Below are 17,128 nucleotides of genomic sequence, written 5' to 3' on the forward strand. Positions count from 1 at the left end.
TCAGTAAAAATGTTGATTTTCCCCACAAAATTATATTCTTGTAAGTTGTTTAGAGTGCAAAATGAAAAGCTGTAATAAAGTGCCCTTTTCATCAATCCTGAAGTAACTAAACCTGTGAGCGAAATTCGTCGCTATAAACTAATGCAATAAATGAAGGGATGTACAAAAATTAAAATGATGCAGTGAAGCTTAGTAATACGCCATTATGTAATGACACTTCCAAACATCTGCTCCTGACTTAATCCCAAGTATAATAATACGAGGTAATGACAAAGATGATATTTTTAAAGAATTCATAACAACATAATCTTCCAGCAAAACACGTACCACAAACTACTCTCCATTAAAATATTAGTATGAAATGTATTGGCAAGTACCCTTACCATGGATTTGTTAAATTGCAAAGTCAACGGAATTGAAATCTGAGGATGAATTTTCTGGTAATGCTTTCCGTTGCTGGCAATTCCAAATCGTTTTAGTTGAAATGTGAGAAGTTGAGGTAACTGTTTAAAATAATATCGCTGAAAAATATAAGATTAATTTACTGTAAACATTCTTAAAAGGTGACTTATGAAAATTTAAAATAAAGCCATTTTTCAGTGTCATTCATAATTAAAATGGAAATACTGTATGTCAAAGGATTATGTTCCAGGGAGACTGAAATATCATGGTAGCCCCACAGATTTACTCCATTGTCTGGGATGGTCAATTCAGAGTACAGGAACTCTTCAAAAAAGCCTCCGTCTCTGAGTTACAGTCAGATACTTTGGAGGATTCTGACTTACCTACCTTGGTAATTACCTAGAAATGCTAAACAGATTAAAACAGTTCTAACTACTGGGTACCTTGACAAGTGAGGAACTAGCCCCTCACTTCTCCAACTGGTTTGCCTCTGACCCCCACCTTCTGTCATCACTCCACAGCACCAATTATTCGATAACCATTCCACTGACTTTCCAAATCTGTATTTGCTGCTGATTCAACCTCATCACTTCCACTGCCTTGATTAAACCAACCCCTACATAAGACCTCACCTGACTAGCCCTGAAGCATGATGAATGCCCATGTGACCTAACCTGTCCATACTCATACTTATATAACCTGATTATCTCCAAAGTCCAGTCCAAATACCCGTGAGACCCAAACGTCTATGCACTCAATCTCTCAGTCTCCTGTCAACCTCTCACTTCAGGCACCCACCACCTTTCTCTCCATAGCTTCCCAAACAGGAATTGGAATTCAAAATTCTCCAGCTCACTGGAATGCAGCAGTTAGTGCCCTATAAAGAGCACTTGGACTCTATGAAGATTCTCTCTGCTGCTCCCTGGAAAGGTAGGATCCTCTTTTGGAAGACAGCCTAAAATAACTGTAAAATGGTATGTAAGAAATTTTGCCTGACTTGCATTGGTAAACAGGGATGCTGACCCAGATTGGACGACTTAGGTCAATGTTTTTAAGATATTACAAATATATCCACTTCCTTTTTAAAAATGTTGTTTGTGTCTACATTTTGAATGAAAACTGCCCGTGTAAAATTGTTACGCTGTAATAATACACTCCCTTCTCGGTCGTGAGTGAGCATCCAACATTACTAAAGTTTCATGGAGATGATTTCGTGTTGAAAGAAAACTGATTATATCCATCCAGCTGTCTGTATTCCATTCCTCATCACGCCCCTTTGTTAACAGCCAATTGCTTATGAAATTATATAAGCTATCATTGGCAACAGATTGGGAAACTTACTGTTTTTGTTTTAGTCTTTTTATTACAGGTGTCGCAATAAGGTGCATTGTCATAATCCAGGGTAACAGCTTCCAAAAACATTTTGAGCGATTCTTCCTTCAGAAAGAAAATAACAGGTTAGAATTTTAAAAGTCCATGTGACATCTATGGCAAAACACGAACTATCATGTTTTAGAGTGTATGCTCTTAACGCACATATTACACTGTAAATCATCATCCACATGCAATTGTACCCGCAATGCCACTCCAGCTCCTGCCATGTAAGCTTTTAGCTTATCAACCTCTTAAAAGCACAAAATTAAATATTAAGAGATTTGAGTCTTAAAGTGAGACTTGATACCATATTCTGTAACACAGAAGAATGCAAACATTTGAAAAGGTTATCACTGAACAACTGTAAGTCACATATTTTCATTTGAATCACAGCAGCACTACATGTGACATGATAAGTGTACATGCTCTTTGTATTCCACTATCAATTCCCTATGGTATAAATCTTAATATAGTCTTGCAACTGGAATTTCTTTTCAGACATAACAGCACCTAGATTTAAGGCAGGAGGATTTCACCACTCTAGACAGGATAGCAAAATGAAATCCTTCAACAACGAGGATAAGTAGCACTATATTTTGGATTTATCTAAAATTTATACAAAATGCCCAATACAATCACTAATTAAAATCACAAATTTCGAACAGATAGCTGGGTTTCTCTTTTATACTGAACACTTTTCTGTAGATACCTAAAAGAACATAAGTGATTTTTAAAAAAAATTACTTGTGGGATGTGGGGGTTACTGGCCAGCACTTATTGTGTGTCCCAAGGTGCCCTTGACTACTACAGCCCACATGTTGTATGAAGGGCTTATGCTCAAAACATCGAATTCTCTATTCCTGAGATGCTGCCTGGCCTGCTGTGCTTTGACCAGCAACACATTTGCAGCTGTGATCTCCAGCATCTGCAGACCTCATTTTTTACCCACAATGCCAACAGGGAGGGAATTCTAACATCTTGACCCAGCTATAGCGAAGGAACAGCGATATATTTCCAGGGCAGGATGGTGAATGGTTTGGAGTGGAACTTGGTGACGTTCCCATGCCCTTGTCCTAGATAGGTTATTGTTTTAGAGATGTTGTCAAAGGATCTTTTGTGAATTTCTGTAGAGCATTTTGTATATAGTATACACTGCTGCTTTTGAATGCTGACAATTAAAGGAGACAAAACTTGTGAACATGGTGCCAATCAAATGGCTGCTTAGTCCAGCCTCTGGGTAAGATGTTTCTCCTAATCTCTGTCCTAAATGGTCTACCCGTATTTTTAAGCTGTGTCCTCTGGTTCGGCACTCACCCATCAGCGGAAACATGTCCAGGTCACCCTGTAATCTCCTAACATCCTCATCACATTTCACCCTGCCACCCAGCAAATTTGCTAATGTTATTACTAATACCATCTTCTATATCATTAACATATATTGTCCAATCTTTTAATAATCTTACATATCTCAATCAGATCCCCTCTCAGGTCTTCTAAACTCAAGGGTATACAAGCCCAGTCGCTCCAGTCTTTCAGCGTAGGGTACTCATGCCATTCCAGGAATTGACCTTCTGAACCTACGCTGCACTCCTTCAAAAGCCAGAATGTCTTTCCTCAAATTTGGAGACCAGAATGCACACAGTACTCCAGGTGTGGTCTCACCAGGGCCCTGTACAGCTGCAGAAGAACCTGTTTGCTTCTATACTCAATCCCTCTTGCATGCTATTAGCCTTCTTCACTACCTGCTGTATCTGCATGCTTACCTTCATTGACTGGTGTACAAGGACACCCACATCTCTTTGTACTGCCCCTTTACCTAAGTTAATTCCATTTAGGTAGTAATCTACTTTCCTGTTCTTGCCACCAAAGTGGATAACCATACATTTATCCACATTAAACTGCATCTGCCATGCATCTGATCACTCACCTAACCTGTCCAGGTCACCCTGTAATCTCCTAACATCCTCATCACATTTCACCCTGCCACCCAGCAAATTTGCTAATGTTATTACTAATACCATCTTCTATATCATTAACATATATTGTAAAAAGCTGCAGTCGCAGCACTGATCCCTGCGGTACCCCACTGGTCACTGCCTGCCATTCCAAAATGGAGCAATTTATCACTACTCTTTGTTTCTTATCAGCCAACCAACTTTTAATCCAAGTTAGTACTTTGCCTCCAATACCATGCACCCTAAGTTTGCTCACTAACCTCCTATGTGGGACTTTATCAAAAGCTTTCTGAAAGTCCAGGTACACTACATCTACTGGATCTCTCTCGTCCATCTTCAGAGTTACATCCTCAAAAAAATTCAAGAAAATTAGTCAAGTATGATTTCCCCTTCATAAATCCATGCTGACTCCGTCCTATCCTGTTACTACTATCCAGATGTGCCGTAATTTCATCCTTTATAAATCGACTCCAGTATCTTTCCCACCACTGGAGGTCAATCTAACTGGTCTATAATTTCATGCCTTCTCCCTCCCACCTTTCTTAAAAAGTGGTACAACATTAGCCACCCTCCAATCCGTAGGAACTGATCCCGTATCCATCGAACTCTGGAAAATAATCACCAACACATCCACGATGTCTCAAGCCACCTCCTTCAGTACCCTGGGATGTAAACCATCAGGCTCTGGGGACTTCTCAACCTTCAAACCTAACAGTCTCTCCAACACCAATTCCTGGCAAATATAAGTTTCCTTAAGTTCAGGTCCTTCAGCCACTGTTACCTCAGGGAGATTGCTTGTGTCTTCCCCAGTGATCACAGATCTGAAGTACCAATTCAATTCTTCTGCCATTTCTTTGTTCCCCATAATATATTCCCCTGTTTCTGTCTTCAAGGGCCCAGTTTTAGTCTTAACCATTTTTTTGCCTTTCACATACCTAAAAAAGCTTTTACTATCCTTCTTTATATTTTTGGCCAATTTATCTTTGTACCTCATTTTTTCTCTGCATATTTCCTTCTTAGTAATCCTCTGTTGTTCTTTAAAAGCTTCCCAATCCTCAGTTTTCCCACTTATCTTTGCTATGTTATACATTTTCTCTTTTAACTTTATATGTTTCTTAACCTCCCTTGTCAGCCACAGCCACACATGCCTCCTCCTAGGATCTTTCTTCCTTTTTGGAATGAACTAATCCTGCATCTTCTGCATTATATATAGAAATATCCACCATTGTTCCTCCACTGTCATCCCTGTTAAGGTATTGCACCACTGAACTTTGGCCAGCTCCTCACTCATAGCTCCATAGTTCCCTTTATTCAACAGAAATATTGTCACTTCCGATTGTACTCTCTCCCTCTCAAATTGCAGATTGAAGCTTATTGTATTATGGTCACTACTTCCCAATGGCTCCTTCACTTCGAGGTCCCTGATCAATTCTAGTTCGTTGCACAATACCAGATCCAGAATTGCCCTCTCCCTGGTAGGCTACAGCACCAGTTGTTCTAAGAATCCATCTCGGAGACACTCCACAAATTCTCTTTCTTGAGGTCCAATACCATCCTGATTCTCCCAGTCTACCTGCATGTTGAAATCCCCCACAATAACTGTAGTAACATCTTTGCGACAGGCCAATTTCAACTCCTGATTCAACTTACAGCCAACATCCAGACTACTGTTTGGGGGTCTGTAGATAACTCCCAAGAGGGTTTTTTTACCCTTAGAATTTCTCAGCTCTATCCACACTGATTCTACATCTCCTGATTCTAGGTCCCCCCGTGCGAGGGACTGAATATCATCCTTTACCAACATGGCCACCCCACCCCCTCTGCCCATCAGTCTGTCCTTACAATAGCACGTGTAGCCTTGAAAATTCATTTTCCAGGCCCTGTCCACTTGAAGTCACATCTCAGTTATCCCCACAATATCGTATCTGCCAATTTCCAAAAGAGCCTCAAACTCATCCATCTTATTTCTAATGCTTCATGCATTCATGTATAGTATTTTTAATTTGTTACCGCCCTCACCCTTTCCATCAACTCCTATTTTACTCAACCTTACAGCATGATCCCTTGTTGAGTTTTCTGCCTCATTGATACAGTTGTCTTTCTTGACTTCCCTTGTTCTAACTTTCCCTTCAATTTCTTTCTTAAACATCCAGTTTGTCCCCCCACTACTTAGTTTAAACGTAGCTGTGTTGCAGTAGCAAACCTACCTGCCACTATGCTGGTCCCTAACTTAAGGTGCAAACCGTTTCTCTTGTATAATTTATGCTTACCACAAACATACCCCAGTGATCCAAATCCTTGCTTCCTGCACCAGTTCCCCAGCCACACGTTCAAGTCCATTATCTCCTTGTTTCTGGCTTCACCAGCCTGAGGAACTGGAAGTAAACCAGAGATAACCACCCTGGACATCCTGCTTTTCAGCCTTCTTCCTAGTTCTCCAAAGTCCCGTTGTAGTATGTTCCTCCTCTTCTTCCCGACATCATTTGTGCTAACATGTACCACCACCTCTGACTCTTCACCTTCGTCCTTGAGGATTTCCTGCACTCTGACTGTGATGTCTTTAACCGTGGCACCAGGACGGCAACACACCATCCTTAAGTCCCACCTGCTGCGATGTAATGAACTTTTATTGCAGAGACTGGTATCATCAAACGTACATTACAATTATATGGACATGAACGTGTGGAGTCAAGCTACACAATTTGGATCAACTGCAACATGCTTCCTTCAGTGTGCCATCCTGCAAATGAACTGAGCTCAGTATGGTGAAAACTGAGAGTTTTATACTATTGGGTCAAATGCCTGGTGATATGATGACGACATCAGGAACATGTCTCTTAAAGGTATATTGCATAATTGCCGTGAGACATAAGACAACGTTCACTTCTTTTTTAAAGGAAAGAAATTGCAAACAGATATATCTCATTTAATATAGGCACATGTTGTGAATTCAACATACAAACATGCTAAAACAGAGTGATGGTGGGAAACGCCAAAGGAAATCTAGATTTATTTTGACAATTCTGGCTCAAAGGAAAATGATTCAGCCTTATCATTTGCACTTCTACCCTGGGCATCCTCTCACTAGTTATTTTATTTTACAGCACCGTCGCATTAGAGATCAGAGGAAATGACAAACCGAGAAAATCAAAAGATAAAAGACTAACTTCATTCAATTTGGCTGAAACATTTTCCTCCAAGCATGTGAATTATCTTGGGTTAATATGGTAAAGCTATGGATACGAGATATGTCAGTTATATTAAACCCTACAATTAGAATGAATGCAAAAACAAAACATGGTATTAATGCAAATAAACTTACTAGACTTTTTATTTCTGATGAAGAGTCAGGTGACAAAATGGATAATGGCAGGTCCAAAAAGAAGCAATCCTCCGTAACAGGTTCTTCACATACTGAACACTTCATGGATTGAACCATTGTGATCTGATAAAGCTATAAGATAGAAGCCAAATGAACACACAGCCCATATTCTGTCATTCAGGATTTAATTATAATATCAAAATAAACCTAATGTTTTAAATCTCATGTTTAAAAAAAATCTTATGTTTTATTGATTTGCTTGACAAAATGAGTCAGTCTTTCTTTTTAAAAGAGCACAATATATTTTGAAGGGGCCGGGCAATGGAAGAGCATAAATTACCTGAGAGATAAAATCCCTCAGTCCTTCTGGTGCTCTCCCTCTCCCTGTCATTATGAAGAGTGCAGCACAAGGGTTAAAAGTCCTCAGCACTACTGGCACTTTTGACACTTCCTGCAATGGTGGAGCCTCTGTTTACTCTTAAAAGGGCAGTTCCCCGCAAGCCCCGAGATGCCAATTCCTTAATTTTCATATATCAAGAAAGATGGCTAGTTCAGTGACATCAGCCTCACAGAAAATTCATGCAGCTTAGAGACTGGTTTGCAAAGTGAATAATGTTGTACTAACTCTTTCCTGACAAACATCTGGCTCACATGGATTTGTAAGTATGGAAAATTCTTTATGACAGTATGGTGTTCTCACTAAGGGGGCTGATGAATAAATGGATTGTCCCCCAAGAGTAAGGGCAGTCAATTGACCATCCCAGCTCCTGCCAGATCTCACATAATTCACTGGATTTCTTAAACTATGGGGCAAACATATGTCCAAGATGTCACCAATTGCATGGGTACTAGTCCCAGCCATTCAAATGAGGAGACCACCTGCTGACATATATGCTCTTTTCTCTAGCAAAAGTAGTCCTAGCAAAATTATAGTTCGGATATCTTTATCAATACAGACTTTTTACCCACGCTCATTCATCGTAAAAAGATAATGAGAACAGTTATTTAAATTTGTTGGTGATATGCAGAGAGAGAGAGAGAGAGACAGAGATGCTAAAAAACAAACAGGCAAAAAGGTGTACATGATGAGAAAGATAAAGTGAGGGAGAAGTGTTGAAGACACTTAGGAGGATGTACCATAACGCACAGAAAAATAGGGAAGACAGCAACACAAATAAGGACAACTTCAAAAATAGTGAATAGGTGTCATTGTTGACTTTTACCTTCAGAATGTTATCCCCTTGGCCCACTTCAGCATTCAATTTGTTAATCAGATTGCGAAAAAATTCTTCAATATCAAGCTGTTTAAAGACTTGAAAAGGAAGAATGCTTAGAAATTTTGCTTAATTGAAAATACAAGCATTTACAATATATTTAACATGTTGACCTGGATTCCTTATATATTGGCATCAGTGAAAGCTAATAAGTATAAACTTCTACCAAAGAAGAACTTTGCAGTTAATCCTTCAATAGCGTATGCACTGAAGTGTTAAACTCGATTATGGATTTGGACGAGAGTAGGCTTGAACCAACAAATTTGGATTTAGAGTTGATTATATTCCCCAATACGATTAATCAGCAAAAACGTTGCACACACAGTCTCTTCATTTAAGTCACCAATGAAGATTTTAAATATGAAACCCCAGCACTAAGCCTTGCCATGATTGTATTTAATAGCAGAGCAGGCTTAATGTGTTTGCATTTGTGGTCTTCTGAAAGCCCTATTGGAAATCTTGGTGGTTACCTTATATTGATTATATGTCATTATGTTCTTCCCCAAAAGATGTATCATTTTCTAAATCCACTCTATCAATATCTTCCATAATTTTAAACACCACTCCTAAGTCACTCCTCAGCACCTTTTCTTTGAAAGGATAAGAGACATAGCTAGCCAATATTTTCCTGATACATTTGCTGACACTCTTAGGTATCACCTGAGATGAAAATAAATTGCTTCAGTCAAAGGGTTCTGAATATTTGGAATTCTCTTCCCAAGCAGATTGTGTATGTTTCATTATGAAACACATTTAAAGGCATGGATTGACAAATTCTTTGCCTCTCATAGAATCAAATGTTATGGGGAGAGGCCAAAGATCAGCCATGATTGTATCGATTGTCAGAGTAGGATTAATGGTAGCTGCATTTGTGGTCCTTTAACCAAGGACCTGATCTAGTGTAAGTTATTGATACTTTTAATACTTAATAAAAATACTCAATGTTGTCCACACCAGTCCAATATCGACACCTCCAAATCATCATTTTAATAGCATACCACAAAGATCCAGAGCTTGGCCTTTACAATTTTTACAAAGAGACGTCTTTGGAAACATAAGTGTTTGTTTTCTCTAATGAGTCTCTATTATTAAGTTAAAGAACCACCTCAATCACAGAAAATTAACAAATGACCCAGACAACAATATTGCGAACAAGAGAAACAATTTTTTGATGGATAAATATATATATAATGATGTATATAAATGGATTTATATACTTGGAAGTTGAATGAATGGTTTGCCCAATGCTTACCATTCAGTTGCAAGCTCATGGTCAACTCATTCGTCCTTACGTACTTTTCTTCTTTGCTTTCCAACTTATTGAACAAGCTTTGTAATTCATGTACAAATGCCACATTTGAATTTAACCTGAAAAAAAATTGTATTTTTACATTTAAGAAAATTGATTGCTTGAGCACCTAACAAACAGAATAATCTTGAATTTCCCAATGGAGAAATTCATAATTTGTCAAAGTCTACAAATAGTTATCAATCATCTTTCAAATAGAAATATATACTTGGGCATATAAATAAAGGAAGTAAAATTGCTTTGTTGATAATTTCAGTGGCAAAGGAAACCAGAAATCCCTTCTTGTATTCAAACTGATTTTCTTGATGAATTTTACCTCTAAACATATTTGTTACAATAAGCAGGATAAAACTTTATGCCATTTGATAGGAAGTCACAAAAGGTTTGGTAATGTAGAATGCTTCCATTCCAAGCTATTTTTGGAGTTAATTGGTGTGATGCTATGTGAACAAGAGTGTTGCACATTTTAACCAAAACAATACTCCAGCTAGTGCTTTGTCCAGTATTCCATTTTATATTTTGGATTAATCTGAACATTTTATGATATTTCTTGCCTTTTGTTGAAGTTTGAAAATAATTCATTTGTAAGTCCTGTTAAGAAAAGTATAATTTGTGTAATATTGCTCTTTTGAAAGTGATTAATGGCTACAGTCAATATTCTCTCACTCTATTTTTAACACTCCATAACAAAGGGCGGTGAGGTGTGGTAATGGGACAAATTACATGTATAGTATGATTTCTCTACCTAGCACAAAAATGTTCTTTAAATTCATACCAACATTGCAACTAAGCATTTTCCTTTTTCCTAGTTTAAAGCTTTTTGGATTTGTTGAGTAGTCAGTATTAAATGATAAGCAGTTTGAGGTTATAGACTTGCTGTCATCATATTTCTCCTCTCCCATTTCACTTTCCAACTCACTTCCCCACTTAGCCCCACTCCCTGACTCAGTGCCTGATTACTGAAAAGGTTTCAAAAAGAACTGAACTCCTCTGGGTTTCAGTTACTCATGATTCACTTCACATTGAGAATTTCTGCCTCTCGTGTGGCAGCATACAATTGTTTCTCAATGTCTGAATAGAAGTTGACCAACTTTCCCAATTGTAGATTTTTCTAATGCTGAACCTTCACACAAATAGAATGAGCACTCCTAAAACCTACTTGTAAATGGACTGTTTAACTTCTGGAGTCAAGAACCATGTTTGAAGTAATGTGTTCAGAAAACATGTGGCTCCTTGATTGATGAGGCCCACAGAAACTGCACGAATACAGAAACATAAAAGGGAAAAGTTGATTAGGAACACAACAGTAAATTTCCTGCTCAGACAATCTTGACGATAACCTGCATTTATAAGATGCTCCTCACATGTAGCGAGACATATCAAAGTGCTTTCTTAAATTGAATAAACATAGTAGGCACAATTTTAGATTAAATTCCCTATAGTGTGGAAACAGGCCCTTCAGCCCAACAAGTCTACACCAACCCAGACCCATTTCCCTACATTTACCCGACTATATAGCACGGCCAATTCTCCTTGGATTGTGGGAGGAAACTGGAGCACCCGGAGGAAACCCACGCAGACACAGGGAGAATGTGCAAACTCCACACAGACAGTCACCTGAGGCTGGAATCAAACTTGGGACCCTGGTGCTGTGAGGCAGCAGTGCTAACCACTGAGCCACTGTACCACCCCAAATTAACAATATTGTTAAAAATTAGGAAGTTGGAAATTAGAAACAGTGTTTGAATACACATTTGCAAAAGCATAAAATTAGCTTGAAACAGATAAATGAATGGGTCAATCTTTAAAATTCATTTTTCTTAGAAAGTGCCTAAGCTTTCATCAACATGCAAACCTATACAAAGATTTCAGTATTCTTAGAAGTGGTGAGTTTGAACGAAAAGTCCTCATTGGAACACATAACCATAAGCATGAAACTATACTAAGGAGCACGATCACTGTGGGACTTAATCGGTAACACGGAAGTGAATTGAGTTACTGGACAGGAGTGTGTTGCTGAGAAAGCACAGCAGGTCAGGCAGCAGCTGAGGAGCAGGAGAATCTATGTTTCGAGCCAGAGCTCAATTCCTGATGAAGGGCTCCAGCCCGAAACATTGATTCGCCTGCTTGACCTGCTGTGCTTTTCCAGCAACACACACTCGACTCTGATCTCCAGCATCTGCAGGCCTCACTTTCTCCCTCTGAGTTACTGGAGATTTTGGAAATTAGGTTCTAAGTGGAAATTCAGTGTAAAGGAAACAGAGTTCCTTTAACTAAAATTACCTGCAAGAAATAAACTCTCCAGAGTGAGTGATCAGTGAGAAGAGGATAAAAGGCGTGGATTGAGACACTCACCCGCAATGAGACCAGTGGTGGATATAGATAGTTTAAAGTGAGTGGGCAAAAACTTGGCAGATGGAATGTAATGTGATAATGTCAGGTTATGCACTTTGGCAGGAAAAATAGAGAAGTTGAATATTATGTAAATGAAGAAAGACTGCAGAACAAAGGGCTTTGTTATCTGTTTCAACAAGGAGTTTTTTTTAAAATCAAACTGACCACTTCTAAGAATAATGAATTCTCTGGACAGGTTTGCATGTTGGTGAAAGTTTGAACAATTTCTAACAAAAATGAATTTTAAAGACTAACCCATCTGTTTATCTATTTCAAATTAATTTATGCATATGCGAACGTGTATTTAAACAGTATTTGTACTGTTTATAATTTCCACTAATCACAAAAATCTAGCATCCAAGTTCACTGAATAATAGGGAAGGCTACTGGAATGTTGATTTTCATGTCAAAGGTAATGAAGTACAGAAGTAGAGAGATTTTGCTAAACCTATTCAAGGCATTAATTAGGTGAATAATGTGAATGGCTTTGATCCCTTTATCTGAGGAAAGAAATACTGTACAGGCATTGGAGGGCAGTGACTAGACATTGCCTTTCTTGCAGAGTGCTGTTGATAAGAGGTCAGTAAATATATTCAAGACTGAGATGGACTGATTTTTAATCAGTAAGGGAGTCAAGGTCTATGGGGACACAAAAAAGCAGCACACATCCTGCTGAATGGATGGAGTACAAGGACCAACAAAGGAGCAACAACTACTCAAGGAATTATGAAAGGAAACTTGCAAGGGATATAAAATTCAGTAAGAAAAAAATGTATAGTTACATAAAGGGAAAATGGGTCATCAGGAACAATCTTGGCCCACTAAAGACCAAAAATGGAGACACTCCCATTGACTGTGGGGAAATGGGAGACATGTTGATTATTTAGGAGGTAAAAACAATGACTGCAGATGCTGGAAACCAGATTCTGGATTAGTGGTGCTGGAAGAGCACAGCAGTTCAGGCAGCATCCAACGAGCAGTGAAATCGACGTTTTGAGCAAAAGCCCTTCATCAGGAATAAAGGCAGAGAGCCTAAAGTGTGGAGAGATAAGCTAGAGGAGGGTGGGTGGGGAGAAAGTAGCATAGAGTACAATAGGTGAGTGGGGGAGGGGATGAAGGTGATAGGTCAGGGTGAAGGGGGTGAAGTGGATAGGTGGAAAAGGAGATAGGCAGATAGGCCAAGTCCGGACAAGTCATGGGGACATTGCTGAGCTGGAAGTTTGGAACTAGGGTGAGGTGGGGGAAGGGGAAAGGAGGAAACTGTTGAAGTCCACATTGATGCCCTGGTGTTGTTCCGAGGCAGAAGATGAGGCATTCGTCCTCCAGGCGTCTGGTGGCGAGGGAGCGGTGGTGAAGGAGGCCTAGGACCTCTATGTTCTCGGCAGAGTGGGATGGGGAGTTGAAATGTTGGGCCACAGGACGGTGGAGTTGTTTGGTGCGGCTGTCCTGGAGATGTTCCTAAAGCGCTCTGCTAGGAGGCACCCACTCTACACTCAGTGTAGAGGATACAGCATCGGGAGCAATGGATAGAATAAATGATATTAGTGTTTACTGTGCCTCAGTATTGACTATAGAATAGGAAGATAGCTTACTGGAAGAGCAGAAGAAATTAATAGTGGATCAGGCCAGGGACTAAATGATATTGAAGAAAGTAAAACATGGATAATAAAGACATGAGGTTAAGTAGCATAGATAGTAAATAATAGGCAAACAGCAGCAAAAACAAAAGCACAGGTATAGGCGAATGTTAAGAGTTTGTGAGTCCATTCAGTATTCTAACAGTAGGGTAGAAACATTAATTGAATTGAAAAGTTACAAATCTCTGGCATCTGATGGTTTCCATCCAAGAGTGTTAAAGGAAGTAGCACACATTGTAAATGCCCAAACTAGTTGAGAGTTCCCTAGTTCAAGTGTCATCCATCTGGATTAGAAAATTGCACATCACTCACTTTTTAAGAATTACGGAAGAGGAAAACTCCAGAATTACAGACCAGTTAGCCTCACATCGATGGCAGAGAAAGTGTTGAAGTCTACAATGAAGGATGGGATAACGGAACACCGTGAAAATGTTCAGTTAATCAGGGGGAGCCAGCATGGATTCATACATGGCATTTATATCGACAGACAGGAATTGAAGGACACAGATACTATGCTGTGATGAGACAAAACTCCGATCAGACTTCACTTGGTGCGTTGTGAGCAGATTTGGGCAGCACACCAAAGGAGTACAACTTAGGTTTACAAGAATGATATCTGGACCTCAAGGATAAAGTTATAAAGAGAGATTATACAAATTAGGCCTGTTTTCATTAGAATTTAGAAAGTTTATGGGTCTTCTCAAGATATAAACAGGAAGGGACAGGGTAGATAACGATAAACTATTTCCACTGCCTGAGGATTCCAGACCTCGGGGGCATAGTGCTACTCCATTAAGGAGAAATATTAGAAACAATTTCTGCATACAAAGGGTGGTAGATGTTTGAAAGTCTCTTCCAGAAATAGTAGCAGATATGCATTGAGTTAATAATTTTAAATCTGAGATGGATAATTTTTTTGTTAAACAGAAGTGTTGAGGGATATCAGCCAAATTGAGGTAAGCCATGATCTCACTGAATGGCAAACAGACTTGGGAGGTCTATCCATGTTCCTGTATTCCTATAAAGAGTAATGGCAGGTGATTGATATGAAATGACTTAATGACCAATCCAAAGTTTGGTCAGATAACTTGATATGCTAGAGGGTACTTTGAAATAAAGTTAATTCTTATTAGCTTAAAAAGGCCTTGACCAGGCCTTAATTTCCAGTACCTTACCCTAAGAAAGCGTAACAGCCTCACATTTAGTGACCATAAACCAATTTGAATGGAATAAAGCTGGTGAACTCACTGAATGAGTCCTTAGTGGCAAACATAAGAAGATCTACTCCTTTGCCTCAGTCATGGGGTATTCGCGGCTATATGCCCTGATCATTGTATTTTTTTTGGTCTGCTGGTACCATTCTAGCATTCTGTAGCTGTAGGTATTTCACTGAAGATTTCTGCTGGTTTGTGCCCAGGCTAGCTATAACATCCTGGAATATTTTGGATATGAAATGTGTGAACTCTGACCGATTTCTGAGAGCACACTACACCGAGTGACTTGACGAATTGGTCAAATCTCACACCGTTTGTGCTGAAATGGTTTTTAGTGGAAAAGCCACATCATGGGTAGAGCTCCAAAAAGACCACTCAGCATCACCTCTAAGGCAATTGGTTATGGCATCAACGGTTGCCAATAGCAACTGACAGCCACAGGTTGTAACAGAATGAAAACTGGACACGGATTTCCCATGCTTGCTTCTCAATCAGCACTGTCTGAGGGCTGCGGTAATTTTAATCAGTAGGTGCCAGAAAGTTTATGATTGTCGTGCTCACAGCAACAGGGCTTAACCTCGACGGCTATTCCATTTTTTTTCAGGGATCATCCGGTCTTGAGCTTTGGTGCAGACTTTTGCGTATTGAAGGTGTCTCCATATTGCAGTCCAGTTTCAGCTTTCAAAGTACACGAAAGAATGCAATTACAATTTTACCGTCATGTCACTGACCTGAAACTTATGTTTTCTTCTGCAAATGTTACCTGTAAATCTTTCCACGTGTTTTCTTCTTTCCTCCCTCATGCTGTCTGCTGTCACTGACCTGTTCTGTTTTATACAATTGCCCATCGGCGTAGCTGCACACAAAATACAGGCAGCAGCTGGACATATCCAGAGCACAGATGCCGCCTTGTCATCCGCTACATTAATTCGTCAGATTGGTTGGGCGTGAAAAGGTGCGCTAACGCAAAAGCGACCCGAGCTCCTTACCGGTGTTTCCAGAGGGCCCGATACTGCCAATACGGACCGCAAATGAGAAAAATCTGTACAAAGGCCACGTGCTAAACCGAAAAATCCACCAGATAATCGTGATCGAGTATTTGGCTGCTCGTTGAATCAAACTGACCCACCACATCATGAAACGTTTCACTCCCAAATCTTGCTACGTTTGACCAAGGAACTTTTTTTTTCACCCCCGAATAAAACAATCTCTTTTATTATCAGAAATATTCATCATTTCTCGCTTGCAGTGGTGCAAAGTGTTTAACTATCTGTTTCAGCTTGGCAAGTTTCTGCTTGGCAGAGGAGAGTTCAGAGAGGTTAAGTTTCACTTTACTGTAACGTAGGCGCCGGTCCAGGCAATGAGAATGTGCGGAAACTACTGGCTTGCTGGGAAATGACTCTGCTCCCTTTTGGGTGGATCTCAGTTATTAATCTTTGTTGTTGTTGCTCCTTGGGTATAGCTTTCAGAGCGGACTGCTGCTGAAACTTCTGCAACAATTACCAGCGACTTTCAAATCCAGTGGCAGACTATAGTAGGGAAAGAAAATGTTTATCCTGTGAATGTGAACCCTGTCAAAAGTTTCAGCTTGATTTAATTCGGACGGAATTGCCACTAGATCCAATTCCACACATGAACATAGAACCCTTGATGTTATGCTGACTTTTTATCCTAATTTAAGATCAATTTTACTATCATCCATTTGCCTATCCTAGGGTCTTTTAAATGTCCCTAATGTATCTGACTCTACTACCACAGCTCACAGTGCATTCCATGCACCCTTCACTCTCTGTGTAAAATGATCTGACTTCTGACATCTCCCCTAAACCTTCCTCCTATCACGTTAAAATTATGAGCCCTTGTAATAGCCATTTCAACCCAGGGAAAAAGTCTCTGACTATTCACTCTGTCTATGCCTCTCATTTTCTTGCACACCTCTATCAAGCTACCTCTCACCCATCTTAATTCCAGTGAGAAAAAGCCCTAGTTCGCTCAACCTTTCTTCATAAGACATGCCCTCCAGTCCAGGCAGCATCCTGGTAAATCTCCTCTGCACCATCTCTGGAGCATCCACATCCTTCCTATAATGAGGCGACCAGAACTGAACACAATAATCCCAAGTGTGGTGTAACCAGCACTCTATAGAGCTGCAGCATAACCTCGCTGCTGTTAAGTTCAAACCACTGCTAATGAAAGCCAACAACCATATGCTTCCTTAACAATCCTATCAACTTGGGTGGCAACTTT

At 39.6% G+C, this 17,128-nt stretch overlaps 1 protein-coding gene across 4 annotated transcripts in view; it reads right to left on the minus strand.

Annotated features, from left to right (window-relative positions):
* Positions 1-16,217, minus strand: part of LOC132821586 (ubiquitin carboxyl-terminal hydrolase 47-like) — a 35,571-nt gene extending 19,354 nt beyond the window's left edge. For 3 of the 4 annotated variants that reach the window (XM_060834253.1, XM_060834250.1, XM_060834249.1), the window contains exons 1-7: positions 15,871-16,217; positions 10,796-10,892; positions 9,580-9,695; positions 8,277-8,365; positions 7,054-7,185; positions 1,744-1,839; positions 384-521 (exon numbers count right to left, since the gene is read on the minus strand). In XM_060834253.1, the coding sequence (XP_060690236.1) occupies positions 384-521; positions 1,744-1,839; positions 7,054-7,185; positions 8,277-8,365; positions 9,580-9,695; positions 10,796-10,892; positions 15,871-16,018 (816 nt within the window). In that variant the 5' untranslated portion in view covers positions 16,019-16,217. Of the gene's footprint in view, positions 1-383; positions 522-1,743; positions 1,840-7,053; positions 7,186-8,276; positions 8,366-9,579; positions 9,696-10,795; positions 10,893-15,644; positions 15,834-15,870 lie in introns of those variants that run through there. The other variant, XM_060834251.1, reaches the window with a different exon arrangement.
* Positions 16,218-17,128: the final 911 nt, after the last annotated feature.

This window comes from Hemiscyllium ocellatum, chromosome 13 (genome assembly GCF_020745735.1).
Source record: "Hemiscyllium ocellatum isolate sHemOce1 chromosome 13, sHemOce1.pat.X.cur, whole genome shotgun sequence".
NCBI classification, from domain to species: domain Eukaryota; kingdom Metazoa; phylum Chordata; class Chondrichthyes; order Orectolobiformes; family Hemiscylliidae; genus Hemiscyllium; species Hemiscyllium ocellatum.